We start from the raw sequence: 27,985 nt of genomic DNA, 5'->3' as shown, positions 1-27,985 counted from the left end.
TGCACTAAAATGGACCAAACGACGAATTACAGCAAAAGTTTGCATTATGAAGATACACAAAACCGCTGGAACATGGGAATATTGGATAATTCATAACGTTTGGAGTCAGGAATCCGAAACTAGTGTGGCAACGATTTTTTGTTACCTTAAAAAATAAATTCGCTTTTGAAATAATCTGCCAAGTATCCAGCTACCCTAAGCAACAGGTAAAATACTTTGTCTGGAATAGGATGTTAGCGAAATTACGAAGCACGAAGGTGATTGGGTAACTCTGCATCCACGTGACAAAGGAGGACCAATCAGAAGGCGAGTTGGGGCGAGTCACGGTTCAGTGGTTGCGGGATGCTGACGGGTGGTAGCGCCAACTTGCGGGAAAAGGTAACATTGGGAACTTTGGGCGTGAAAGCTAAATGAAGTTTAACAACATTAAGGATGCGAAAACACAAATGGAAACCTAAATGTCAAGAGCTAATAAAATATTTAGAAAAATATTAAATATAGGAAATTAGAATTTTTTTTTAAGTGAAATAAATTGTACCTACCTTTATTAAAAGTAGCATATTAAATAATTTAACGAACCCCCAGAATAGAGATTTTACATTTAAATAAAATCTTTGATTTTTAGTTTTTAAACTTAAAACTACTTAGTAAAAAAACAACCAAACAAAGCTGTAATGAACTTGCTGAATTAACGATTTTGAGAAGAAAGAAAACATTTAATGCAATGCTTACTACCCTATATGTTGATATAAAATTATAAATAATAACGCTAGGACAAGTTTCTATACGGCCGTTTCAAAAGCGTGACGTCATAAACTAAAACCTATGACACACTACGTTGCAAATTTAGGGATCGTTTCAAGCGATGTATTTTCTGATATAGGCCTGAACCCCCTCACACATTGCCTGCAGAGGGAGACCATAGTGCGCATGCGCATACTAAAGGAGTGTGTCAATAGGGTGAGAAGGAATAAAAACTCTAACTATGCTTTGTGAATTTTATGTTGTTGAGCGTTGACTAATACGTTTAAGTCGACAATAAGTTCATGTTTATAACAAAATATAATACACTACTATTTGCTCCGAATATTTTGATTTGAAATAAAATATGATTTGAAGCATAAGGATTGCGGTTTTAATTGAGTTTTTTTTAAGCGTCGGACACCTACCTCTTTTGGCCACCGGAGGCGCCAGAGCGGGAAAGCTGTAGGCCGGGAATCTCGGCACCGGGGAAGTCCCGCGCTGCAGGTACCCGCCGGTTCCGGGGGTCTGCGCCCGGTTGCCAGGCAACGAGAGGAATGGCTGCGCAAAAAGGTCACGTTTAAAGTTGATTTTAGTAATTGCGATTTTAACGAAATATATAAAAAAGTTTTTTTTTATTCATTTTTTTGACGTTTGCGAGCGTTGTTTTCGTACCAGATCCACGGCAAATTAAACTTTAGTGCTTGCTGATCACTAAAATGTTGAAGTGATTTAATCTGCCACACTTTTTAACATGTTTGTATTTATGTTAATTAAATAATATTATTATTGTTATTTATAATGTGTACATTGGCATCTAAGCCTGTTCCAACACTCCTATAGTTGTAGGAAAATTCAAAAACACTGCTAGTTGTTCCAACACCGCATCTTCCATCCACATAGCAAGAGAATCACAACCACAAAAGGGTTAACAAAATATATAAAACACAAATCATTCGAATCTATTTTATAAGCAGAATTGATGATGCATTTTGCGTAACTGTAGTATTCGGCTTTTTTGGAAAAAGTGTTCTAAATCGTTTTGTATACTTTGTGGTTCTGTTTGGATCTTGTTTCATTTATCGTTAAATTTCCAACTGAAACGCGAACGCTTCGAACGCTTGTAGTGGTGTGCATTAATACAAGAAACTGAATTTTTCATGCTCAAAATTGTGTCGAAAAATGCTTTTTGCGTATTAAGCTACACTCTCTGTAAATCGTTGAAAGCGTTATCGCAAGGAGAGTAGCACGATGGACAAAGATACGAAAATTTACCAGCAGTGTTGGAACAGGCTTCGATCTCATAATAACCAATAAAAATATATTATTATTTTACCAACATAAATGTAAACATGTTTAAAAATGTGGCAAATTAAATCACATCAAAATTGTAATCGATAATATCAAAACTTTCCAAGGTATTTTTTCCAGTCGATTAGGCCCAAATATGCTTTATAGTCTAAAGAAGTGTGGTTCCTCACAGTTGTCAGCCTACTATTTTTGCATAAATAGGCCTATAACTTACCTTATAAGGTAGAATACCTAAGTTAGATCTCAAATTTTGGCTAAAACTTGTACAGTAATAATTTGGTGTCGGATTAGCAACGATACTACTCTATAGTATCGGACGATTACCCGATACAACCACTTTGTATCGGCTCCGATACGATATTATCGGACATTCCTACTACATACCTGGCGGTTGAGGCTGATATTTTGCCTGATCATCGCTTGAACTTTTCTGTTCTCGTCTTGTATCTTCTTGCTGATGTTGCGGATCAGGTCCCTTGCGCTTTTCAGCTTGTACGCTGGATTGAAATAACGTTGTTAAGACTGTTCATAAAAATAGACATAAAACGTCCTAAAATTTTCCAGAAGTAAATATTTCGCGTTATAAACAGGCACCATCAGTTGCTGTACAAAAAGCAGACGTTCAAAATGCTACCTTCTTTCATATAAATTTTGAGATTTCCCGCAACGTCTAAAACTTCCAACCATTAGGATCTAAATTTAAAATGTATTTCACAAAAATAAAGTTATATAGCAATTACGTCGAATCAAATGATCAATTCCACTAATGTTTACGGCCGAACCCTTCTTGCTTACAAATACATTTTAAAATTTATTTTCTTTTCTGAATGTTTTAAATCCCCAATTTCCTTCTTTAAATGTTTATATCCCATTTGTTTTATGTTTTTTTTTATTTACCGTGAATGTATAGCAATTTACACCCAAACAAAGCCATGCTACAACCGATACTGGTTTGTGATTTAAAGTGCCGCAAATTTTCGCACTGACCTTTGAACCTCGCTATTATGTCGTCACTGAAGAGTGGACAGGCGATCCACTCGTCATAGTCGTGGACGAGGTCAAGCGAGGTCAACCCCTCGTTGTTTTTCCACCTTACGTCAGCACCTAAGTAAATAAGGGTTTGATTGTGATTTCAACCATTTTCCAGGCAAAGGTTAATCATGTGCTTATATTTTATATATGCATTAAAATAAACCAAAAAATCAGGCTTGACGTTTACTTCACTACTTGTTCGCGTAGCAAAAAAAAAATTATTCACGAAATTGTCCGCCTAATTTCAAAGTTTCCTGCTGCTTTTGTACATAAGCCATGGCTAAAATACGCCTTGCGTTATTGACGTTTCAAAACAAACATCGAAATATCGACTTGCCAACTTATTTCAAGCTGTAAGAAGAACGAAAATAGTGACTTTTAAAATGCTGTACAACGTCGTATTTTTCATACAGTGTGCAAACATTGTTCATTTTTGAGTCATAAACATTGTGATACTCGTTAAAAAACTTACAGCCTTGCCTGCGGCAAAAAGGCCCCCAAGATGCGACCAAAACTCACAGTACTGAAAGTAAAACTTACTTACTTCCATGGAAGCCCAATAGAAAAGAACACTCTAAATTATAGAAAAAAAAAACAGAATTTTGTTTACCTTGTTCGATGAGAACGCTCGCCGCCTCGAAGTTGTTCGATTTCATGGCGTCAAAGAGGCCAGTGGAGCCTTCGTTGTTGACCCCGTCCACCCTGGCGCCAAACTCAAACAGCACACGGATGACGTCAGCAGGGCCACTCATGCGCGTCGCCAAGTGCACCGAGCTGAGACGAGAATTTGTTTGTGTGAGATTAAGCCAAGGGTCGGCAACCTATGGCTCGCCAGTTATATATGGCTTTTTTGGTAATACAATTTTTTTTTCTTAAATTAGATGTCGAACAATATTATATGGCGCTCATGGAAACAAAACCAAAAATATTCAACATTTGGGGCCTCTTGCTAAAAAGTGTCTCGAACCCTGGACTAAGCTATAACGTTATAACAGCCAAACGCACAAGTAGGTAATACATCAGCAGGATGTTTTAAATAAATGAATGTAATTAGCACTTGGGATGTCCGATAATATCGGATCGAAGCCGATAACCGATGTCCAGTGGTAGTATCGCTACTCGTACGATAGTAGGGTGGTATTGGTACAGATTCGATAATACCAAACTAATACAGGAATTTAAATCATGATTTAAACGCAGCGATTCCACCTTGAAAATTAAATGTATTAACTAAACCTTTTAACGTTGAAGCAAATTTCGACTTACACCTGAAAAAATTACCACGTGAGGTTTCCATATCATGAATTTGCTTGTCTAAGCATGGTAGTGACGTCATTAGAACGGATCGGATCGGATCGCGATAATCTTTGTCCGAAATATCGGGAACCGGTATCGGAATAGAATGTGAAGCATATCACGGCATTCCAAAATTATGTTGATGGGAACAAAGATTGGTCGCTGTTTGCCCTTCAGGTCTCGGATAAAAGTGTCAGCGGGTGGCTAATTTTTATTACCTGTTGCCAGGGTTGCAGAATCGGTTAAAAATAGCCCGAGTACGGATTCGGCCAAATGTGCGATTTCGGAGTACCGGGCATACCTATTAGCACTATGCTGGTGTAACTTTGGATTTTATCCTACAACGCACATAAACTTGGCTTCAAAAAGTAAATAATGCAAAAACTGATGCGAAACAGTTGAGGCTATTATTGGAGACTGTAAAAAAAAGATTTACACACGTAAACAGTCTTCAGAAATGCAGAATAGGTTAAGAAAAAAAATTTTAGACAAAATCAACTAAGGTTTAGAAAGGACATAAAAAGGGATTACACAATAAGACCTTTTTCGCCCCTGATTGGTGTTAGTTGGAAGTAATGAGTGGGGTTAGGAATTGGGTTGGGGTTACAATTATTAGGGCAGTTAGTGATGTACTTAGGGGTTGGGTTTAGGTAAAAGGCTAGGCCTTATTCTGACCATTTAGGTTTTATTCCGACGGATTTAGGACTCATTCCGATTTAGACCTTTTCAAGACTATTAGGTACGGTATTAATCCGATTTTAGTCTTATTCCAAAGTGTGTTTTATTCCGATCTTGATGTTGTTCTTAGTGAGGCATCCGACTTACGTATCGCCGTTGGCGTATCTCAGGTTGACCAGGCCGCCGTTGCAGAGCAGAAAACGTACGGATTCGTCCCGCTCATCCATTACCAGCTCCTGCGTGAGGATCTTGTAAATGATCTTGTTGCACTCATTGGACTTGAAGAGGAAGCCTTGCTGAACCAGCCTGAACAATTAGAGAAGAAATTTGATTGTCGCTCAAATGACTAAAGGGGGACACAGAATTACGAATTACAAAAAAACAAAAACATTGCTGGAAATATATCGAAAGTGCTACTGTTTAATACAGGGGTGGACAATTATTTTCGACAGCGGGAATGAAAAACATAAAATAGGTATAAATATTTTAGTGAAGCTGGTATGGGTAGGAATAAGTGAGGATACCTTTCATGTGTAATTCATCCAACAAAATAATCATAAAATTACAAAAAGAACGTATCGGCAATTAGGCATACTTCCATTAAAAACTTTATTATGGTTAGAGGTTGTAGCAAGACGTAATAAGAATATGAAAGTATATACAGAAATAAACAGCATTTTAAACAACATCTTGAAAATAATTAAAATATTTTTTCAAAACGTTCAAAATGATACCTACTTCGGTATCGGCTTTGATATTCTTAATCCAGAATTAAAACAAAAACGTAAATGAATTTTTCTTTTCAAAAAAAGTTAAAAAAAATTATAAAGGAAAGCCGCGGGCCGTAGTTTCCCCAGGTCTGATATATAGTTACCATTTTGCGCAGGCAAGGTGATTTCCAGCCATGGCCAAGTATGGAAGACTCGGAGGTGAATCGTTGACTTCCTTGTCCACCTCAGACCTCACCACGTCATCTGTCTCCTCCAAGATCAGCTCTATGATGTCACGACGACCCTACGACGTAGCACCACGTGACGCCGTGACGTAACAAAAGTGTTTATAGCAGGGGACAGCAATTTTTTCGTAAAGGGAGGGATAACTGTAACGATTGAGGATCACAGGCCGGATCCAATATTGTTTCCAACTTGATCATTATTAAACGAAAATTTGATTAAAATACATTTTCTAAATTCGAAAACTGAGCTTTATAAAATCGACTTTTTTTTTAATTCATCTTTATAAAAACGACTTTTTTTAATTTCATCAAAATTGAGCTGGAATTGGCACCCGATGAACTTTTCTGTTGATAAACTATTTATGAGAGTAAATATTTCGCGGGCCGGATGAATTAAACCGGTTTAATTTCGTTTATGTGAAAATACAGTAAATCATCGAGCGAAAACGCCAGTCAGGTCGCAGCAATGTATTTATATTTCGTTTCGGTAGGGTGGTCTTTGTCAAAAAGGTTGTGAACCACTGTTGTAAACAAGTCATTTTCAAATGACTGAAGTTCCAGTGACGATAACTTAAATCCAAGTCATTTTAAATTAAAAACAAGTCAAGTCATAATAAGAGCAAGTCAATTTCAAGTCAAGTCCTGGTCATAAAAATTAAACGCTAAAGTATTAAAATTGGTAAACTAGTCTGACTATGAGCAATAACGCTATTAAAAAATAACGAAAAACGCAATAAATAGCAAGCAAATTGTTTTATGTACAAAACTTATAATAAATAACCCAATTTTGTAATATAAAATGCCTAATGAAAGCACTGTTCATTTTAACCTGGGTTATTGTCCAAAAAAGTCAAGTCAAGTTATTTGTCCAAAAGACTTCAGTCAATTTAAGTCACAAGAAAACAGTGACCCACTTAAGTCAAGTCATTAAGTTAAGTCATTACAACACTGTTGTAAATCACAGATGTAAACGTTGCGTGTATACGTTCATGGCGCTCAAACACTAAAACGAAATAGCGCGTCGTCACGAACTCACCTGCATAGCAGCGCAATGCACAGGCATTAATCCCTTCTTGTTGCGGTGAGTAACATCTGCACCACGGCCCATCTATACAAGGTTTATAAAAAGGGTTCATTTTTGTTGATCTAGCTTTAAATTAAAAATTCCATATATCATATCGTTAAGGCATAGTTGTATTTTATCAGTGGGCGATTATTTTTAGACGTGTCAAAAAAAGTCAAAATTTTGTCAAAATTTACACGTAAGGTCAAAATTTGTCAAAATTATTTAAAGTCAAATACCAAATTGGTTTAACTTTAAACGGTCAAAAGCGTAAATTCAAAATGATGACGCTGAAGTTCTATAATCATGGCAAATGAGTTCTACGGATGGATACAGGTGTCGCCAATTTTTATTTGTCGGCCTAGTCGAACTCCACTTTAAAGCACTTTGAATATGCTTAGGACGTTTCCAAAAAAGTGGTTTTAGGATTTTTGCCATGTATAGCTGCCGAAGATTTCGGAAATTGGGTTTATGTAATTGTGGTACCTTTTAAAAGTTTTCATTTTTTAATTGTTATATTTTTTATATATTGTTTTTTTTTCGTCCACCGATGGTGAACGGAACCGATGGAAAGTAAGTGCAAAAGTAAATAAAGTAGGTAAGGCTTGTTTCTCGGTTCTTTCCATTGGCCAAGAAGGAGGCCGGGAATTTCTCAGCAAGTCAGTAGTGTCTGAGGCCAGTACTCTGACAACCTGTCTCCACTAGGGAGCAGGTGCAGCCACGGAGGCAGGGGATTTTAAAAGTTTGTAACAGCAACGAACTATGAACATAAGAATAAATACCATCATACGGATTCCCTCGACGAAGCTTGGTCTGTCCTTTTCCCCGTAAGCGCGAACGTGGAGCGCAATGTTGCCCTCGTTATCCGGTGCGTTGATGTCGGCGTTACTATCCAGCAATAGCTGTACAAAGAAAAATATTTTAGTAAAAGAAACGCACACATATGTGTTAAACAACTGTGATCTAGCCTTTCGGAAGCTGCTCTTTGACCAATTACGGCTTACGTATCAATGGTACAACCAAAGCCCTCACCGAATCTGTTGATCAATGATGCAAACAGCGCAGGCTAGAAAAACAACTAGCCTGCAGTGAGGTTCGAACTCACGACCTCCGGTCAAGCCGGGACCGTCGCTCTACCAACTGAGCTATGCAGGCTGAGAGAGGAACGAGTCGAAAAACAACTATACGCCAATGCTTGCTACATTTTGTTAGTGGAAGCAACTTCACATTGAAGGGGATATACTGTACCGTATCCTTCAATGAAATATACACACACATGTGTGTTGAACAACTATGAGCTTTTAGGTTAAAATTAGGGTTTAAAACGACGAGGGGAAATTTTCGAGGTTAAACAGTTGTAGTGATGAATGTTTGACACTGGCGATGTCCGATAATATTGGATCAGGCCCTACACCCGATGACAAGTGGTGGTATCGGTACTCATCCGATACTAGGTTGGAAAACATTTTACTGTTTGCAGTTGGTCTATTTTGATTGTTTTAGGCATTGTACTTACAAATAAAGTAAATAATAAAATTCATGGTTTTGCTTAAAGAGGCATTTGACAAAACGTGGAACATCTAAAAAAGGGTTGCCAGACAAATTCTAAAACTTCAATTGTATTCAAAAAAAAAATTTATAGTTTTCCAAAGACCTAAAATTTGAATCAATCGACATTTTTGAAACTATTTTGAAAACAAAAGGAGTATAAACGCCGTTTTTAACACAATAACAAACAGTTCAAAACTTTGTTATTCTATGTGGCAATTTCTAAACACATAACATATGGTTTGATAGGAAATTGCAAAGCCACAAAGGTCGAGGAAATCGACATCATCTTGATTAAAACGTTTTAATACGGCTACTTGAGTCGTTATCTATCCAAGACAGCAGCCCGTTGACACCTCATCAACACCGCTGTACCTGTTCAACGCCTGAAGGTGCCGAATGATGCTTTAACTATAGAAACTCAGACTGATGACAAGCGTCCCACCTTTTATAAGCAATGTTTTGATTTGCTTCTCAGTCACATTAAATAAAGATGATACAAGCTCGTATCGAAACGTCTTAATCAAGATGATGTCGATCTACTCAACTTTTTGGCCTTGCAATTGATCATTAAGCTACTTTACAGATCCACACAACGTATAGTTGTACAAATAATTTTATATATGCAAATCGCTTTCAGAAGTTAAAGATTCGAGGACTTTGAGGCAAACTCGCAAAAAAAAGCTCAAACCTCGAGAATGTTGAGCGCCTTGGCCCGGTGAAGGGGGGTGGCGCCCTGGTAGTCGCGCAAGTTGACGTCAACCCGCACCTTAAGAAGGTTCTGGAACAACAAGGCGTGATGTCACATGGCATATTCTAAATTGCAATGTGTGACAGTCAGGGCTTGGGAGCCAGAGTAAAACAGCATTGGAACCGGCTCCACTGAACGTTTAACCAATAGATCCGGCACCGTCGCTTTAATTTTTTTAAGTCATTTCAGCACAGTCTACATTAATTACATTTGCCATACTAAACTGTTTAGTAGTTTGCTTTGGAGTAATCTAATATTCTTTCGAGCAGGTAAAAAGGCCATATTGATAGTAGTTGTTACCAAACGTTTCGGCAACCTATTCAAACCGCCTTTTTGAGAGTGAATGGCGTCGAACGCTCGTAGTATAACATATGGAAAAACACAAAGGAAAAAATCAACGAAAAAACGCGGACAATAAAAATCCTAAAAAATGTATTAGCGATAACGATTTAGCGTTTTTTCTTTCATCTTTTCCTTTTATGTTTTTCGATATATTGTACTACGAGCGTTCGGTGTCATTCACCCTAAAGAAGGCGATTTGAATAAGTTGCCGAAAACGTTGGTGAACAATTACAATTACAAAGGTGGCTGTTTTTGATTTATATTACTATTAACTATACCAGGACAACAGTTTATATAAATCACTAACCTTTATTGTCTCCTGGTCTTCAAAGTGCACGGCGGTGTGCAGAAGGGTGCTTCCCTTGAGACACCGCGCACTCACGTCCGCCATGAGACGGATGCCGATCATGTGATCTTTCACGATGCGTCTCATGGACTCCAGGCGACCGCTCACGGCGTCGGGAACCGTGGAGACCCACAGCTGCGCGATCTCTGCGGTCAAAATATTTGTGCGTTTTAGTGAAATACATTATCACGGTAAAATTTCATATGATTTTTTTGCATTTTCGTGAAATACAGTATCACGGTAAAATTTCATATGATTTTTTTGCGTTTTCGTGAAATACAGTATCACGGTAAAATTTCACATGAATATTTTTACAAGAACAGTCCGTGAATTTAATCTTGAAGGTATTTTGTGACAAACATGAGTTCGTATTAATGGATGATAGCTCAGCAGATTAAAGCAATGGTCGCGTTTTCCAAAGGACATGAGTTCAAATCACACCCATGTATCCTTAGTTTAATTTTGTTTTAAATTGTAATAGTTTTGGGTTTATCATACCGATAAGATGCTGGAGATTGCCAAATATCTTTTTAATGTAACTGATGCCGATTTTAACCAGGTATATACAGTGTTAGTTGATTTAAACATATCATATGCTACGTTTCATTTAACCCAATTAAAGTTTTGTTGTAATGAGTAACCGCGTTTGGTCGTTTGCTTTACTCGTTGGGAAATTTTATGTGATGATAACAGACTGATAATTTTGGAGCATAATGGTTGGAGGTTGTAGTGCGATGTAGCAAAGCCCATACAGAAGTAGACATCATTTTGAAATACTGATAATTAATTAATCTAAAATTTGAAGATAATGGAGCAGACCTTTCAGCGAGCTTTTCATGTCTTCGTGTCTCATCACATCGAAGGCGTTCTGGCAGCTGAAGTTTTGAATCTTTGTGTTGCAGCCCCATTCGATAAGGAGCTGTAAGTCGAAAATTAAGCTCATTTAAGAAACAAAAGTGCAAGATGCTTGCCGATAAATCTACCAGTGTTGCAATGACTTAAGTAACTGTTCTGAAATGACTTGACTTGACTTAAGTCATTTGGACAAATGCGTAAAAATTAAGCGTTTTCATAAAGCAAGGACTAGACTTGGAATTGATTCGCAATAATTTTGACTTGACTAGGACTTGACTTGTGATTTATTAAAAAATGACTTGTTTACATCATGAAATATACGGTGATGTGTATTTTAAATGGGGGGAAAATAGCCGCCACTACTGATAAAAGCTTCGTTTTATTTTTGTTAAACCGAATGTCCGTCACTGTGAATTACACAATATCACCTGAACATTATTTTTTTTTAAACACAATTTATTAAAAACACAAATTGGATTTTATTTTTAATTTTCTTATTTAATTTAGTTTAAAGGGAATTTTAGTGGTTGTAAGTTTTCGACATAAGTTTATCAGTCGTACGATACCACGCCCTCAACTTCTGGTATCGATAAAATACAAAATATCACACAACTAAAGGAAGTTCTACACGGCGATTTACAACCGTCTTGACTAGTGATGTCCGATTATACCGGATCCGAGCAGATACCCGATGCCAAGTGGTAGTATCAGTACTTGTCCGATACTAAGGTAGTATCGGTGCCCATCCCATAACAAATTAAAGTAGGAATTTTAGCCATGACTTTCGTTCAAACGCAGTATTTTAATCTCAAATTGCAAATTTGTCAAAAAAAGTTAGAGTTAACACCTAGAGGTTCATAATAAACTTAATAATTTCAACTTTCAACTAAACTTCATAATTTTGGCCTAGTAATAAAAGGCATTTGAACATTTCAACTTAGTACATTTTGGTTTGTAAGCATGGCACTGACGTCATTCGGGATCGGCTCGCCTCGCGATACTTTTTGTCCAAAATATCGGGTATCGGTATTAAAACAAAGTATCACGAATCGCTAGTCTTGACTATGGTAAATTTTCCGGGCCACAAATCAGACCCGTTTATTGAAATCCGATCGGTTTATCTTTGCTTCAGAAAATATTAAGTATCGGACACGTACAGTCTTCAATATATAAGCTATTGCTGCCAGGCATAATATCAAGTTTGTAGAGCTCTTCTGGCAAATGTAATTTTTATTCCGACGTTTCGACGTCCTATACAGGTCGGTGTCATTTACCCTGATGAAGATGACCTGTATAGGACGTCGAAACGTCGGAATAAAAATTACATTTGCCAGAAGAGCTCTACAAACTTGATGTATAGTCTTGACTATGTTGAACTTCTGCGAATCCAATTCGTTTATCTTTCTCCGTACCTGGGCGACTCTCTTGTGGAGTCCTTCGGCAGCGAAGAAGAGTGGAGTGCATCCGGTCGAGTTCTTAGCGTTCACCTCACATCCGCTTTCCAGGAGGAACTTGCAGATGTCCTTGGAGCGAAAAAATAGTGCGTTTGAAGAGAACAAAGGCGCATAGGAGGAAATACACTCCTTCATTGCTATACGAAAAACACTACCTCATTGCTAAAGAAAATACACTCCCCCATACATTTAGTTTCTGTTAAATTAAACATTTTACGCGTAGCAGGATATGTAATCAGAATTTAGGATTGTAGTGCATTGCAGGCTGGAGAAACAACTATAGCCTGCGGTGAGGTTCGAACTCATGACCTCCAGTCATAGAGAGACCGTCGCTCTACCAACTGAGCTACACAGTCAATATGTTGTATGTACGAATATGATGCAGCAGGCAACGGTGTTATGGTTGTTTCTAGATTCGCTCCCTTCTGAGCCTATGTAGCTCAGTTGGTAGAGCGACGGTCCCAGTATGGCCGGAGGTCGTAAGTTGTTTTTATAGCCGGGCCTAGCTTGCACTACAATCTTGATCCGGCTGACTGATTCGGTAAGCCTTTTCGAAGGTATCTTGTTTACTGTATATGTGTATCGTTATCGTTGGTCAGTACGATTCCAGGGTTTGACCAATGATCACAGAATAAACATTTATATGCATGCTTCACATGTGTCAACAAGTTAATATCTGGCACTCACGAAGTGTCCGAATCTGGATGCGACATGCAGGACCGTGTTGGAGGTGTTCGGCTCCCGGGAGGAAACAAAGTCCGGATGCGACTCGGAGAAGAAGACCACCATCTTGCGAGCCACGTCCAGGTCGCCGTTTCTTACTGCCTTAAAGAAGAGTCGCTGCCACTGGGATGTATTACCGGGGAAGACTTGGTAGAGGAAGCTGGAAGAATAAGAAGAATATATGTGTTAAACAATGATGTATATTATTCGTTATGTTAAGAAAACTTACGAACAAAATAATAACTTCGTTCCGTAATTTACTATTACATTTCAAGTCTGACTATGACTAAAACACAAAATCCGACTCACGCAAATTCGCCTCCTATAATATACAGTCCGCATTCAACGTATTAACGTACTGTAAATAGGGTTGATATATAGATCAATCGATTCATATGTCACATAACTTTAAATATGACTTGACTTAAGCGCACTTAAATCACTGTTTTCAAACACTTGCTCTGACTTAAGTCTTTCGGACATATGACCAGGTTCAAAATAAAGTGTTTTTATTGAGCTTTTTTTTATAAAATTGGGCTATATATCTTACTTTCTTTGCATAAAACAATCTGCTTGCAATATATTACGTTTTTGTTGTTTTCCAGTTGAGCTATTGCTCATAATTGGGTTAGTTACCAATGTTAGTAGTTTAACGACTAATTCTTAAAACAAGGGCTTGACTTGGTATGGACTTGCTACAATTATAACTTGACTTGGACTTAAGCTATTTTAAGAATGACTTATCTTAGACTTGACTTTTCTTGCACTGCTATTCCTTTACAATTTACAGTTTGCGACGTTAACACCTTCCAATTTGGTAATGTGCATGCACACTTTGGACTGGGAATAGTCTCAAACTACCCGTGTTAACATACCACTCAAGGTGGTTATTATAATTATGAACAGTAGCATCAGTGGTTGACTAACCTGAGTACTTCCGCCCAAGCGGCTAATATATGATGTCACTGTGGGATGTTATCTATTAATTATTACTGAGTCGAAAAAAGGAGAGTCTAGTTTGAAGGTCATGACTAGTGAGTTATAAAAATGGGTATCACTAATTTCACTGTTTTATGTGAAGAACAATGACCATAAAAAGGTTAAAAAAACATCGCTAACTAGTGGATTTAGCAAACTTTAGAATAAAAGTATTGACAAAACGCTGTAGGGGGAATGTCATGCTATAATACCGATATAAAGGTTGTTCACAAAACCATAGCTTATGTATCGATATTATTAGGTTAACAGATTTCACAAATTATAAATTGTTTTTCCTAAGAGCATCAGATAAAAGTTATCATAAATTTATGATAGCTATCTATACTGTTTTCATTTATTATCACCAGTGCAAAACCGACGTGATTTCCCAATACATAAACCCCCAAGAAAGTCTATCTGTACTACAGCCCATCATAAAATGTTCAACAAAAATGAGCCGGACTGCTTGAAAGCGCCCAACAGCACTTGGTAAATCAATCGAGTCAAACGACATAGAGATACAAGGCGTTTATATCCTTTGCGAAAAAAAACGGCAGCCAATTGGACCAAAGTTCAAGCTTAAATGATAACTACTGGGGATGTCCAATGCCATTTTATTGCGATATCTATACCCGAGATTTTGAACGCAAAGTGCCGCGATCAGATCCGATATCAAATGACGTCATTACTATACTTGAAACAATGAAAATAGACAAATTAAAAATTTGAAGAGTATAAACTTTCCAATTGATTAGGCCAAAACTTGCTTTATTGTTAGGAAGTTTGGTTATCCCAAGTTGATGACTACTTTTATTTTTTTTATGAGGTTTCTTTCGCCATATATTCGCTGAGTTAAATCGCAAATCATGACTGAGTAACTTGTATTATATAATATGGGATATTCTCCGATGCCGCTCTAGTATCGGACAAGTACCGATACTTACACTTAGCATCGGGTATCGGCACCGATCCGATTCTGTCGGACATTACTAATGATTACCATGGTTCTCCATCATGTCCCGGCTCCATCCACCAAGTATCAAAAGGCGGAAGGGCCTCGGCGTAAATGTAAGGCGCCAACGCCGACTCCACTTGTATAAGACGACGGGGTCTGCTTCTTTCACGCTTGATCATCTCCTAAGGCGCGATGCGGCCTGAAAGCTTTTTAAATCTGTATGCACTGCCAGTTTTTCTCGCTACAATTCGGCCTAACCTCAATGTAGGCCCCTGCAAAAAGGCGTCCAGCTATAGGGCTTGTGCAAGTTAAAAGCATTCCTGTCCCTTCATAGCAATGACCGAATTAGTGGCTGGCCTGATTTTATTTCTGAAAATATCTAGATAAGTAACTGCAAATGACCGGCACGACCAGAGGTTGTGAGTTAGAACTTCACCACACGCTAGTTGTTTCCTAGCCTGGAATTACTTGTACTTTCATTCTGATCAGGCTGATTTTTATAGGCCTTTCTGAAGTATCTTGCGTATTATCTCGATAAGTAATGATTTTTTAGTGCATTTTAATTATTTTACATTTGTGTAGCTTATAACTGCAGAAAACGAAACTACACTAATAAATTAAATCAATACGAAATTTTGCACATAGATAGGCTAATAATTGAACTAATTAGCTGGTTAAACTCGTTGTCTTATATTCAACACGGTATTCTTATCGCCAGTAAACGTTTCTAAGCTGCTTTGCACTTTACCTGAAAAACTATATACCTTCCTGCAAAACGTCTTCAAACTTTTAAGCACCATTGCCTAACAAGCCTATAGGCAATCAAAGCCTACATACAAAGTCACATACCGCTGGTTGATATATGTCGTCGCCCTACTGGTGCCATTGTTGGGGTTGTACATAGGGGAACAAGCCAAATCAATCGGCGCAAGACCAACCAACAATGGGCCGCCGTTTTCGGGACAGGCACAAGTTTTCATTTAATACAACTTTTTGTCTACGGCGAAAACTGCCTTTATGAAGAGGCGCGCAATATAGGCACTAGGCAGCCGTATGGCGACATAGCAATAGCTTCGAGAGGGCCTCTCTATACTCTTGAGTGGCCAATCTCGAAAGTCAACAGTCGCCTGTGTGTTATTAGTGAGCAGTGTGAAGGGTGAAATATTGCGAATTTTAGGTTAAAGCTAAGAGGAAGCCAACTTTAGGACTTTTCTACTAAAGTATTTTGTTTGAGTATAGACAGGCAATCACAAAACTGAAAATATTATTCAAATTTATGTTAAAGATTGAACAAAGTACAGAACGTAGTAAACTGAAAACCAGTTTGTTTGGATGTTATAATATTATAAATATATTTCGCTACTAAAATCATCATCAGTATCTTAATCGTCATGAATAATTCATTTTATTTTATCATTAATGTGCAACCAGAATCGTTTGTTTTCACCATTTGAATTCAGGCAGATTCTGTTATTCGAAAGAATATACTGATTATCAAATTTATGTTGCAATAAAGTTTCAAGGGTGGCGTTTTCACCTAGCTATAGATCTGTTTAGCTTTCACGAGGCAACGCAGAATTTTGTTTTGTCTATGTAGAGTTTTTCTACTTCAATACTGACACAAAAAATGGACTTACGCTGTGTTAGTGCGAAGAGTCTTGTTTCTTGATGGGCTTTCAAGGTAAAACTGAAAAAAAAAAAGAAATACGAAGAATTCGTAGTAAGTTCTAGTTCTACTTTTACCTGTGGTCTTTGTTTAAGCGGACTCCAACGATTAGACCGAAATAAGAACAAACTTTAACGTCGGGTAATAACGCACTTCGGAATAAGGCCAAAATAGGACTAATGTACAATAGTCGTAGTACCGTCGAAATCGGAATAAGTCCTAAATCCGTCGGAATAAGACTTAAATGGTCAGAATCAGGCCTACACATTATACAACCTTTACCTGGCCCCAAACCCGACCCGTAAGAACATTATTAACTGTCCTTATAATTTTAACCTTTTTTCTAGCGGTTTCGCGTTAAGTTCTTCATATTAAAATTGTTTAGGCGCAACAACGTTGGGGACTAAAATAGATTCAAGTAAACGCAAGTCGCTAGGTAATAAAAACGGTACAGTGAAGGTATATGCTGCAAGATGAAAAAGGTTGGTAAAGGCGGACTGCGACGTAAAAAGCATTGGTGAAAATGGACAGTGACGTCAAATTTTTTTCAAAGTACAAGTCTATATGTAGTAGCTAGGACACGCAAAGCTTTATTCAAAACGATTGTCTAAAATCGAAATAAACGGAAATATTGTTACTTGCGATGTAACTTGGGGGAAACGCACAAACCTCGTAATCTGGATAAAGGGAAGGTTCCAGAACGTAGACGACGCCTTGGGGAATCCCCAGCAACTCGCGAATGTTGCGACTTCCTTCGACACCTGCCATGTAAAAACTTGGAGTAAGTATATCACAAACAATATAGGGAATAGCTCCTTGATATGACACAACTATGAATTGGCAATGTTATATAATAAACATAATGTTTTTTTTGTTTTTTTTATGTCTAAAACTTGTTAAATGGCTATTTGCAAACTTCAGAGCCTAATGGCTGGATGTTGTAGTTAGACGTAGTAAGAATCTCAAAGCCCATTTAAAGTGAGAGATAACTCGAAACGTTTAGAACTTATCTTCCTAAGTTAAGCTACAACACTCACAAGTAGGGATGTACGATAATGTCGGATCGGAGCTAATACCCGATACTAAGTGTTATTATCGGTACTCGACCGATACTAGGGTGGTATTGGTGTCAGCTTGATATATTAATATTTCAGGTATATGATTTGCGATTCAACATAGCGATTCTATCTTGAAATCTAAACGTAGCAAAACAAGATAGTAGTATAGTAACTAAATTCGTAACGCTTAAGCAAAATCTCGGCTTCATAGCTTTTAAAAATTCCAGATGCATTTATCGCGACATCATTCGGTCTCAGATCGCGATATTTTTTGCCCAAAATATCGTCATCGGTATCGGATAAATCTATAGGACATTCCAACAAATTATATCAAACACCTCTACACTCACTCAACTAGCAGGGTTTGTTAAAAAAAACGTTAAACTGACCGGTGAAGTCGTCGAGAAACTCGTGTGTGTGCTTGTCCCTGAGAACAATCCTCCTGTCCGGGTTGCAGGTCTCCTTCTCGTAAACGCGATAGAAACCGGCGCCCTGGGTAAGCTGCAGGTTGATGGCCACCGACATGCAAAGCTCGTTGATCGTCATGTTTCTGCAATCCAAAAGGTTTTAAAGACCTTTCAATACGCAAATCAACTTAAGTACATTGTTTTGTAGATTTGAAGACTTTTTGGCAAGGTATGACCGAGGTCGTGACTCGTGAGTTCGAACCAATAGTTAGATAACGGTCAATAGTTAGATAACGGTCGCCGGACATTGCGTGCAGTTGAAAAGGTGCACCCCGTGTTATTGGGTCATAACATTTCTTTAAGGTCAAGAAACTTCTATTTTCAAAATGAGCACCATTCCAGGTTTAGGTCACTGTGAAAACGGTGGCACCAGTTGAGTTTTCGGAAAAATCGTTTCATAAAATGTTGTTATTACCAAACGAAGCCCTGACCAGATAACACGCTATTTGCACCATTGCACCAATGCCTGATGCATCTTCGATGTTGTATGTACGAACAGTTTGCACCAGGCAATGGTGGTGTGGTTGTTTCTCGACTCACTCCCTTCTGAGCCTATGTAGCTCAGTTAGTAAAGCACGGTCCCGGAATGGCCGGAAGTCGTGAGTTTGAACCTCACCACAGGCTAGTTGTTTTTCTAGCCTTCCTTTGCTTGTATTATTAATCGATAGATTCAGTGAGTCTCTGATGACTGAAAGGCTAATGTAGCGTTGTATTAGTTTGTAGGTTGATGCAAAATTCTTCACCTGGGAACCTTAACCAGGTCGAATCGCTGCGCCATCTTCTCTGCGATAATCTTTCTGGTCTCGGCCTGCACCTCACGAATGTGCCGCAGCCAGAGGTTGATGTACTCGATGTCGTAGGCGTCCTGTAGTTCGTTTTGCTCTGTTGAGGTAAGGAATCAGTTAATTTTTATTATTATTGGATTATAGAACCCAAAATAAGAACTCACATGCGGCTTTAGTTTCATTAGCGGCTTGGTATAGGCTAAATTAGATAACTAAAAATCCGTAACACAGATTTACGATCAAACGCAGCAGATGTTTTAATTTCATTTGTTTTAGTTGATTGTTTCATTTGTTTTACTTGTTTGTACTCTAACAGTGAAGTGAGAAGGAAACAGTCAAGTGGGAGCTTTGTAGTTTTGTCGCGCTAAGAACTCACGACCCAGTGGTTGAGAGTTCGAACCTCACCGCAGGCAAGTTGTTTTTCTAGCCTTGCCCTGCTTGCACTATAACACTGATAAGGCCTGACTGATTTCTATAAGCCATGCATCTTGTGTACTATATATGTGGGTTCCGTTAAGTTGGAGCTTTGCAGTTTTTTTGTCGTTTTGGCGCGCTAATAATATATTCGGATACACAGAGTCAACAACCTATACTCGGGGTGTCCCATAATGTTGCTCGTTAGCGTACGATTATAGTGAAATTACACCAGTATTTCTCAACATTTCGCATGTTTAAAAATTTCGTTTACTGCGACATGACAGCAAGTCGTTGTGAAAATGCCAAAAAGGATTGGAGTGCAAGCAAGGCTAGGCTAGAAAACAACTAGTCTGTTGTGAGGTTCGATCCCGTTATGACCATAGTCGGAGGCCCTGAGTTCGAACCTCACCACAGGCTAGGTGTTTTTCTATGCCTTGCATTACAATCCTGATCAGGCTGAATTCGGTGAGCCTCTTCGTAGGCATCTTGTGTACTAGATAAAGGGTGCCATTATCGTTGGCCACTACGACTCGAGAAGGGCTCAAAGATTGTTCACATGGTGTATGTGATGTTTCAAGGCCTAATTTATTTATTTATTTTTTTATATTACTGTATATATTTCCAGGGTGCGTAAACAATATAGTCAGCAACCACTTGAAAAAATAAACATCTGACAAGCCGATCTAAAACCAGTGGAGAATTAGGAAAGTTAGATTTAAACGAGGGTTCAGTTTTTCCTTTTTAACTTTGCACCTCTCTGATGTTCTTCGAGTCTCTCCTGCAGTTCCTTCTTCACCTTGAGATCTTGCATGTTGTCCAGGTGCTCCGGAAGCTGCGAGATCTCGGAGGACACTTCCTGGATCAGGAGGATCAACTCTTTCTGGGAAGAAAAGTGGAAGGATCACAGTTGTTGCACACCTGTGTGTCTGTTTTCTTCTCAAAACTTAAGGAGTATTTTTACATTCCCACCTCAGGTTCACTTGCGTGTGCCAACCCGGGTATGGGGGTATACTTGGAGTAAGATCTGATGTACACGTTTTTTTGAAATCTATTGCTATAAACGCCTTTGTTAGACTACGTATAACTAACGTCCTTTACTGTACTGGCCGCACAATCAGAAAAACTAAGGCAGAAAAATACCTTTCTAGCAAACAAACTGGTACTTTCAAATAGTTTATGTAAATAATACGAACGTTTACAGTTATATAATACAAACCGATGTTCGTTAAAACGAAACCTGTGAAAAAACAAAAACAAAAAAGTCGGCGTCTATGCTATCAGCTCTGATTCGATATTAGTAAAAAAAGTTTCTATTGTAAAATTGTTCTTCCGACCAAAAGTGGTCAATCTTCTTCAGGGCAATATTATTACAACTAAAGGGAAAAACATATAATATTTCACCTATATGTATATATATATATATATATATATTCGCCTATAGTTTCAATAATATTGCCGGAAGATTGCCCAAACAGGTGGTCGAAACGTTGGCACTTTTTTTTTTCTCTTTTTTTCTTTATTGAAACGCCTGATAGCAACAGTATATTCACTGAAAAAGTTTCCATACTCACAAGCCTGTTGATGACGGCCTTGGACTGCTTAAGCTTGTAGCAGCTCATGAAAAAAAAGCACATGTAGGCACACACCGACTTGGGGTCGGCTTCCGATAGGTCCCCGGACCCCATGGGGTTGGAGGCGTAAAGCATCTTGCCAGCAGTCTGTAGGGCCAGGTTGATCGTCCACCTGGCGATCAAAAAGTTTGCGTAGAGATTTCTAGTTTTCTAATTTATTGAATTCTGGCAAAATGCGACTAATTCTAATTCTAATCTAATTTATAAATTTCATGTCCGCTCTGATTCTAGTTCTAATCTAATTCGGATTTGACCAAAAATGCTACTTTGTCCAATGGCATTTTTAGTCTCACAGGTAAAACAAATAATTTGAAATAAAACTCTTTGGGCGGAACGACTAGTAGGTGATTATTTTAGTGTAAAAAGTATAGGTTATGCTAAAAAACATAAAAATTAGCACAGAAATATTTACTGTCCACATTATTGCGAGAATCAATTGCGTCTTAAACTATATTGATTATAAATGTAATTCTAGTTCAAATTGTAGTTTGTATTCAGGTTTTCAAGATTTCAGTAATTCTAATTCTAATCTAATTTGAGACAAATAAAATGATCTAATCGGGAAAAACTGATTTCATTTTAATTCTAATTAATTTTATATAGCAAAAATAAATCTAGTTATACAATTCTGCCAACAAGTGCTTACCTGTCGTTAAGCATGACCTCTGTTGTAAAGGTTCCCGGTGCAAACGAGTTAATAAGACCGCAGAGCGCCCTGCTGTCGACCAGGTCGTCCAAGCTGTGCACAACGAACTTGTGGCCTTCAGAGACAAGCTGCGTTAGAAGTAGGTTAAAGTTAGTTTCCGAGTTTTGTGGACAACCAAACGTTCATAGTGAGATTAACGATGAACGGATCTCGAGCGCCATCAAGCAACGACATCAGTCTAGTAGTTCATCCGCTTGGTGATGCTATAACTTAGTGACAGTTAACTTATAATCTAAGTCCAGCTAAAAAAAAGAAGCCCAGCTAATTGTCTTTTTTTTATCGCATTCGTTTGTTGTGTTCTTCTTTGGGATGTCCGATACTTGATATTTTAGTTCGATACCGATATCGATATATGAGACAAAAAGTATCGCGATCCTATTAGCCAAAATGACGTCAGTACCATGCCCAAAGAAGAAAAATGGGTAAAATTGAAACGTTCAAAGGCATTTTTGCTAAATTATTCGGCCAATAACATAATTTTATATGTTTAGATTGACTGAGATTGGTTTTGAGCAAGATTTCTCAAAAATTGAGAAAATTACGGAAGTAATGTGAAGAAATGGCGCATATTCATTAAATTCGAACTACGCTGAATTGTTATGTCTTCGCCTACCAAAAGTCCAATAAAGGAAATTAGGTTGATCTGTTAGTCATACAATAAATATGCTGTTGCTACCAGGCATAGTATATTTAAAACAGGTTCCTCTGGCAATATATATTATTTTCTACCAACGTTTCGTTTGAACGCGTCTCGCACATTTTTATCTCCTTTTTTCTTATTGTGATTTTACTTTGTGTCTTGTTGGCTTTGTGTGTCAGTCCCTGACGAAGGCTTGCCGGATAGTAAGCCGAAACGTTGGTAGAAAATAATATATATTGCCGGAGGAAACTGTTAGTCATACGCTTAGTATTTGGTTTGACGCAAATAAACTCGAAACCGTTTATTTTTCCACTATTAACTTTGTACCGCGTACGCTTACTTAAGGCAAACAAATTCGTTTCAGTTTGAGAGTAGCCGAAATACATAACAGGAACGGTTGGAATTTAAAATGGATGCAAAAGACAAAACGCGTGTTTCCGAAAATTGATTTCATGGTAAAGAGTGTTTTTAATTCGGTGAAATTAAAAAGCGGGTAAAAAATAAAATAAAGGCGCCAGTAAAAATATAAATCATCCGCTGATCAATGTGGAAAAATAACTTAATCGAGCCGCTTACCAATGATACACATTAAAACTCAAAGAGTTGCGCATCGAAACCTAACACGGGCATTTAAACGTTGCCGACAAAGCATCGAGAAGCTATAGGTATACCTTTTCAAAAAGACAAAGCGACAGCTCTTTAAAGCTCCCGGTAACAATACAAAGTGACCTTACCAGTGTTTGGCGGCCGGGGAGTTTATTGTTTACGCTACGGCTCCGTGTTTGCTTTGCCACAAAGAAAGCACTACTATACGCGATAAGAACCGTCGGCGCTCTTGTCTTTTCGCACTTTGCTATCAAACGCAGAAGATGCCATAAATCGTTTTTTTTTGGCGCCTGAATCGTTTGGCGTCGTTTGAATGGTTTTCGGCGCGTTTTACATTGTTGGTTAAAGATGACATTCGCATTTTACACACACGAACCCTAAAGGAAGAGGGTAACTCTGTTTCAATGGGTAGCATTGTTCCAACGTTCCAATCAAACAATGCGCATTATCAACGTTATAGTATATAAAGTTTGTTTTTAAACCAACAGTCCGTTATAATACAGAAGTGGGTGAAATTGTATTAACGCTTTCAATTTCTTCACATAAACATTTAAGTCGCAATACAGAAAATGTAAGAAAGCTTTAATTGAATCTTATTTATTTACTTAAACATGTAAGTGGTAACAGAGTAGTACGCATGTCTACTTTTTAAAACTAGGTATCCTTTTAAACTTACATGCCATTTTTGACACGTTGATAAGCATGCTTAGAGGATATATTTTGTTGCAATTACGTCTTCTAAGAAAGGACTGATTTTTTTTTAAATAAGGCGAAAAACGGAAAGCCGATAGATTTTCCCTACAAATTCACCACAAACATTGATCTCAGCATTTCCCGATAAATGTTGAAGAGCTCTGTCCAACCGAAAGTTAAAAACAAAAAATCCAGTAAATGCGAAAAAATCCATATTGTCTTTTAATCACTTTTGCATTTTAAACGAAAGCACGAGTAAATGTTACCTTGCCAATAATTTGATTGCTATACTTTTTATAACACGTCAGAACACCAACTAACCGAAGGTATTTTTTCTGCATAAATTTAGCATATTTTTTTCTCGTAAATTGAACACCGTCCTTAGATATAATAACATTGCTGGTGAAATATATATAGATACATATCTTTTAACATTTTTATAATCTGGCCACAAGCATTGCTGGACTATTATACTGCTATCGTGGCGTAGTTTTTACCAATTCAAACATTGTATTAAGTCAAGATTCTCGGTTTGCAATCGTTACCAACCTGCAGCTGCGAGTTGATCATCTCAAGGATACAATCGTCCGGTGATGGGTAGCTGTACCAGCCGCCCCTCGGTCTCCGAGGTTTGTACAACTTCATCTTGTCTGCTCCAATGAACTTCTCGTAACCTAAATAGGCGTGGACGTCAATCGAAATACTTACCGGGCCAAAAGTCTACTACTTCATATTTTTTTGTAAGATGACGTCATAAAGTTACGTCATAAGTTGACATCACAAAGTTACGTCATTACTTGACGCCACAAAGTTACGTTAAAACATGATGTTACAAAGTTACATCAAAACGTGACGTCATAAAGAAAGTTATCTTTAGAACAATACACAGTCGGTTTGTTTCGTTAAAGTTATAGGTTGGAGAGGGGATACTTACAAAAGCTATATTACAAAGATGATCGAGCAAAGCAAAAAATGCCTTTATATTGTTTAAGTTCATTTTCGATGGTGTAAAACAAATTTATTCAAATGACATGAGACATACTACTAAGGTAAAGCAGATTCGCACGGAGCGTAAAAAATATCAAAATGAAAAATTGTTTTACATTTTTGTAGTTAAAATAGGAAAAATAGAGTATGGGGACTCCACTGATCTGCAGAAGTTAGTTCCACATATAGCAACAAGATCTTTCAGTAGTCAAAAGAAAGGTATAGCAAACTAGGACCCAAATCAACTGAAACTTTTCTTGTGCTAGAGTACCTTCAGGTTCAGGCGATGGAGTAGCGTCCTGCATGACTTGTGAAGATGACCCGAACCCTGACATCATTGTGTCAGCGGTGCGAATCACCCTCCGCTTCTTCTTTTTAGGCGGGGGCTCCGGGGTCCACTGTATGACAGCACCGTATGTATGTCGGGCTTATAAATGTTATTTAACAAGGAAAGCTGTTATGTATTGTTTGTTTCAAGTAAATAGTAAACATTAGGAAAATCCAGAACTTTTTTATTCAACAACTTTCAAAGTTTATATTGTCACTTGATATGTAGGAGTGGTTAAACAAAGTTGATGGTTTTCCACAATGTTTATTGATACAGGTCAATGAATTGACTTCAGTGAACTCAAGTCACAGTTTCAGAATGACTTGATATGACTTGATTTTAGTCTTTTGGACAACCAACTTGTGTTAAAATAAAGTGTTTTCATTGAGCAATTTTTCATAAAATCGTGTTATTTATCTTAGTTGTTACTTGACTGGTTATTTTACAAACGACTTGAGTGGAACACATATTAAAATGACTTGTTAATCCAAAATACATATTAAAGAGTAAACAAAAGACTTAAAGAACTAATCAAAAGGGCTCTTAGAAAGTAGTCACATAAATTGTCTAATTGTTACCAGCTATGTCCTAGAATATATATATATAACTGAGTTGGTATAAGTGGCATTTTATGTGGATCTTAAAATATAAATTTGGTTAGTCTTGGCCTATCATCAGGTACTAGTTGTCTGACTATCAGTCTAAGTATATCACAAAATAAATAGCCAAATATCTAGATTTAACTTTGTTTTAGCTGATCAAACTCTATTTTAATTGTGGTACCAATATTAAATCCACATGGTTCTTTTTAATAGTGGCAGAAAAATTCATTCTATTTTTTATATTACTGCAAATTCAGTTCCAAATGAATATATTAACATATGGCTATCAATGCTTTATTTTAAGTCAGTAAAAACTGCAATTGTAGCAAGTATTATCGAAAGAAAATAGGGCTCTAGTAATCTAAAAAAGTACCTACCCTAAACGGGATTTCAGTTAAATTCTTGTCATTCTCTTGTTGCAGAAACTCCATTCTTTCCCATGTAAACCAGATGTCGTATGCAACCAGTCTCCATAGTAAGTCAAATACCTAAAAGCAAAATTTGTTATGTAAAGGAAATAAAATTTGATGCCATAAAATATTAAAATGCATTGTCATACAACCTGAATTCTCATTTTTTATTAATAGGCAAATATTTAATTTGTTTTGAAATGAAGAGCTTTTTGTAATCCGATTTACACAGCAGTATTTGTAAATAAGTTTTTTCTTTTAGTCAAGTTGTACGCGCCTGATATGCCTAAGTCAAGATATTTACACAACAAGTCGAAAATAAAAAAATTAAAGTAATTGCTGTTGCACTTGTAAGCAAAGTCCAAGTCTGGCCATTTATATAAAAAAAAAATACAACAGTTAACATTTCTAAATTTACACCATTTTTTCCATCTTTGAAAAACAAATTTACCTAAACCTTAACAAGCAAAAAGTATGTTATTATGATATTAAATATCCAAAGATTACAAAATGAGACACTAAAAAATAATTTAACATAAACATGTCTCTTTTAAAGTCAAACCTAAGTTGGTTTCCATTGATTGACTTCAAAAATTATCTCACCCAAAGACTTAAATTCAGTAAACCAGGTGCACTTCAATTAATTCATTAATATATAAGTTTAATTCTAAACACTTAAATGAAGTCATGTATATATAAGAGTAAGACAAGCTTATTTTCCTGATAACAAATCTTCCTTAAGCTTTCTCCAAATTAAACACTTATTATATGTCTCTAGTTCTTACATGATCTGCTGACTTCATGGCAAACATCCGGCAATTAACTCTGGCGTCGTCGGGAATGACCTCTGACTTTTTCAGTTCATCCACAAACCATTCAATCCTTGTTACCTTCTGGGGCTGCGTAAGTCCTTCAAATGACTGAAGCTTCTTCATTGTCTTGCCAGTCATGCCTGGTAAAAACAATTATATCACTAATCTTACTATGGTATGTCTATATATATTTAGAATGTCTGCAGAGGATCCTTTTAGTTTCGATGATTTTTCAGTCAACTTTAAAACACATCTTATTTGTGATGATTGAATTTCCATTGTAGATCTAGGATCTTTTAAAATTATTCAAGTAAACTGCGGTGATCAGGATAAACTATCTATTTTTGGGGCATATTTTACATTTACAGTTTTCCTTTTTTCTGATAGTTTACATGGTTATTTCGGAATGATATGGAAACAATTTCCAAAGCAAAGTGGCAGTATCCATACTCATTCGATACTTAGGTGTGATTGGTTATGATGTTCTGGAAAACTTACAAATAAATTCAGGTATGATTTGTGATCTTATGAGCGATTCCCTCTTGAATGGTATATTTATTAAAATAAATAGTAAGTTCACAAGTGGAGATAACTGAACTTCTTATCGGCAAAGCATATTTGTGCAATGAAACATGAAAAAATTAAATATATTAGTGTTATATTTCTTCTCTCATATTTATTTCTTCTTTGTAATTTTAATTTTAAAATCTCGTTTTGTTATTCTAAAAAAGGGCGCTGGCCTAGAATTCCACAACTTTTAGGTCCAGGGGTATATTGCTAACATTAAATTAGGGGTACAGTGCGAGTTAGCGTTTGGGTTCAGGTGGGTCAAGGTTTCCATATTTATTTCTTCCTTGCAATTTTAATCTTGACAACTCGTACTGTAAAAAAGTGGTAGGATTCTAGACTCACCAAAAAAGCACTTACTATGTAGAAGTTGCTGAACATGATTTCCTTTGATGATGTCCAGTAAAACATTGTTAAGCAGCGACTCATATGGAACCAATCGGAGATTCGCCCAAGCTGTATATCCATTTATTCGAGTCCTCAGAGACATCTTTGTTACTTTTTTAAGTTAAGTAATAATCGTTTAATTTTTATTTATGGGTAGTTTAGTCAATCAGGCATTTTTTTATGGAGACTGGGTCG

The 27,985-nt window shown here is 37.2% G+C and overlaps 1 protein-coding gene and 1 non-coding gene across 2 annotated transcripts; both read right to left on the bottom strand.

Moving 5' to 3' along the window:
• Positions 1 to 187: 187 nt before the first annotated feature.
• LOC146140952 (uncharacterized) lies at positions 188 to 27,972 on the bottom strand. The gene is made up of 26 exons (XM_083391652.1): positions 27,764 to 27,972; positions 26,810 to 26,976; positions 25,992 to 26,102; positions 24,956 to 25,082; positions 24,247 to 24,371; positions 21,699 to 21,826; positions 20,993 to 21,164; positions 20,175 to 20,301; positions 18,963 to 19,101; positions 18,142 to 18,302; positions 17,364 to 17,455; positions 16,666 to 16,715; positions 13,060 to 13,255; positions 12,331 to 12,441; positions 10,883 to 10,982; positions 10,025 to 10,209; positions 9,316 to 9,405; positions 7,859 to 7,978; positions 7,050 to 7,121; positions 5,933 to 6,072; positions 5,206 to 5,364; positions 3,695 to 3,858; positions 3,040 to 3,156; positions 2,437 to 2,549; positions 1,170 to 1,302; positions 188 to 406 (listed from the first exon to the last, which is right to left on the bottom strand). Exons 1-26 carry the CDS (start codon positions 27,891 to 27,893, stop codon positions 300 to 302), a joined length of 3,336 nt encoding a protein of 1,111 aa, XP_083247778.1. The 5' UTR covers positions 27,894 to 27,972; the 3' UTR covers positions 188 to 299.
• Trnaa-ggc (transfer RNA alanine (anticodon GGC)) lies at positions 8,157 to 8,231 on the bottom strand. The gene has a single exon. It is a non-coding gene; the product is annotated as a tRNA-Ala (tRNA).
• Positions 27,973 to 27,985: the final 13 nt, after the last annotated feature.

The sequence above is a fragment of the Ascidiella aspersa genome, chromosome 6, assembly GCF_963924565.1.
Source record: "Ascidiella aspersa chromosome 6, kaAscAspe10.2, whole genome shotgun sequence".
NCBI classification, from domain to species: Eukaryota; Metazoa; Chordata; class Ascidiacea; order Phlebobranchia; family Ascidiidae; genus Ascidiella; species Ascidiella aspersa.
Note: the sequence above shows the minus strand (reverse complement) of the source record. Positions and strands in the feature narration are given on the sequence as shown.

Bases quoted from the DNA above. Each gene is read 5' to 3' on its own strand.
- LOC146140952 (XM_083391652.1), bottom strand. From the start codon at position 27,893: ATGTCTCTGAGGACTCGAATAAATGGATATACAGCTTGGGCGAATCTC. The intron at 18,303-18,962 runs GTGAAGAATTTT...TTTGGATTGCAG, and splicing joins GACCTGGTTAAGGTTCCCAG to AAACATGACGATCAACGAGC. The intron at 5,365-5,932 runs GTAACTATATAT...CTAATTGTTCAG, and splicing joins CACCTTGCCTGCGCAAAATG to GCTGGTTCAGCAAGGCTTCC.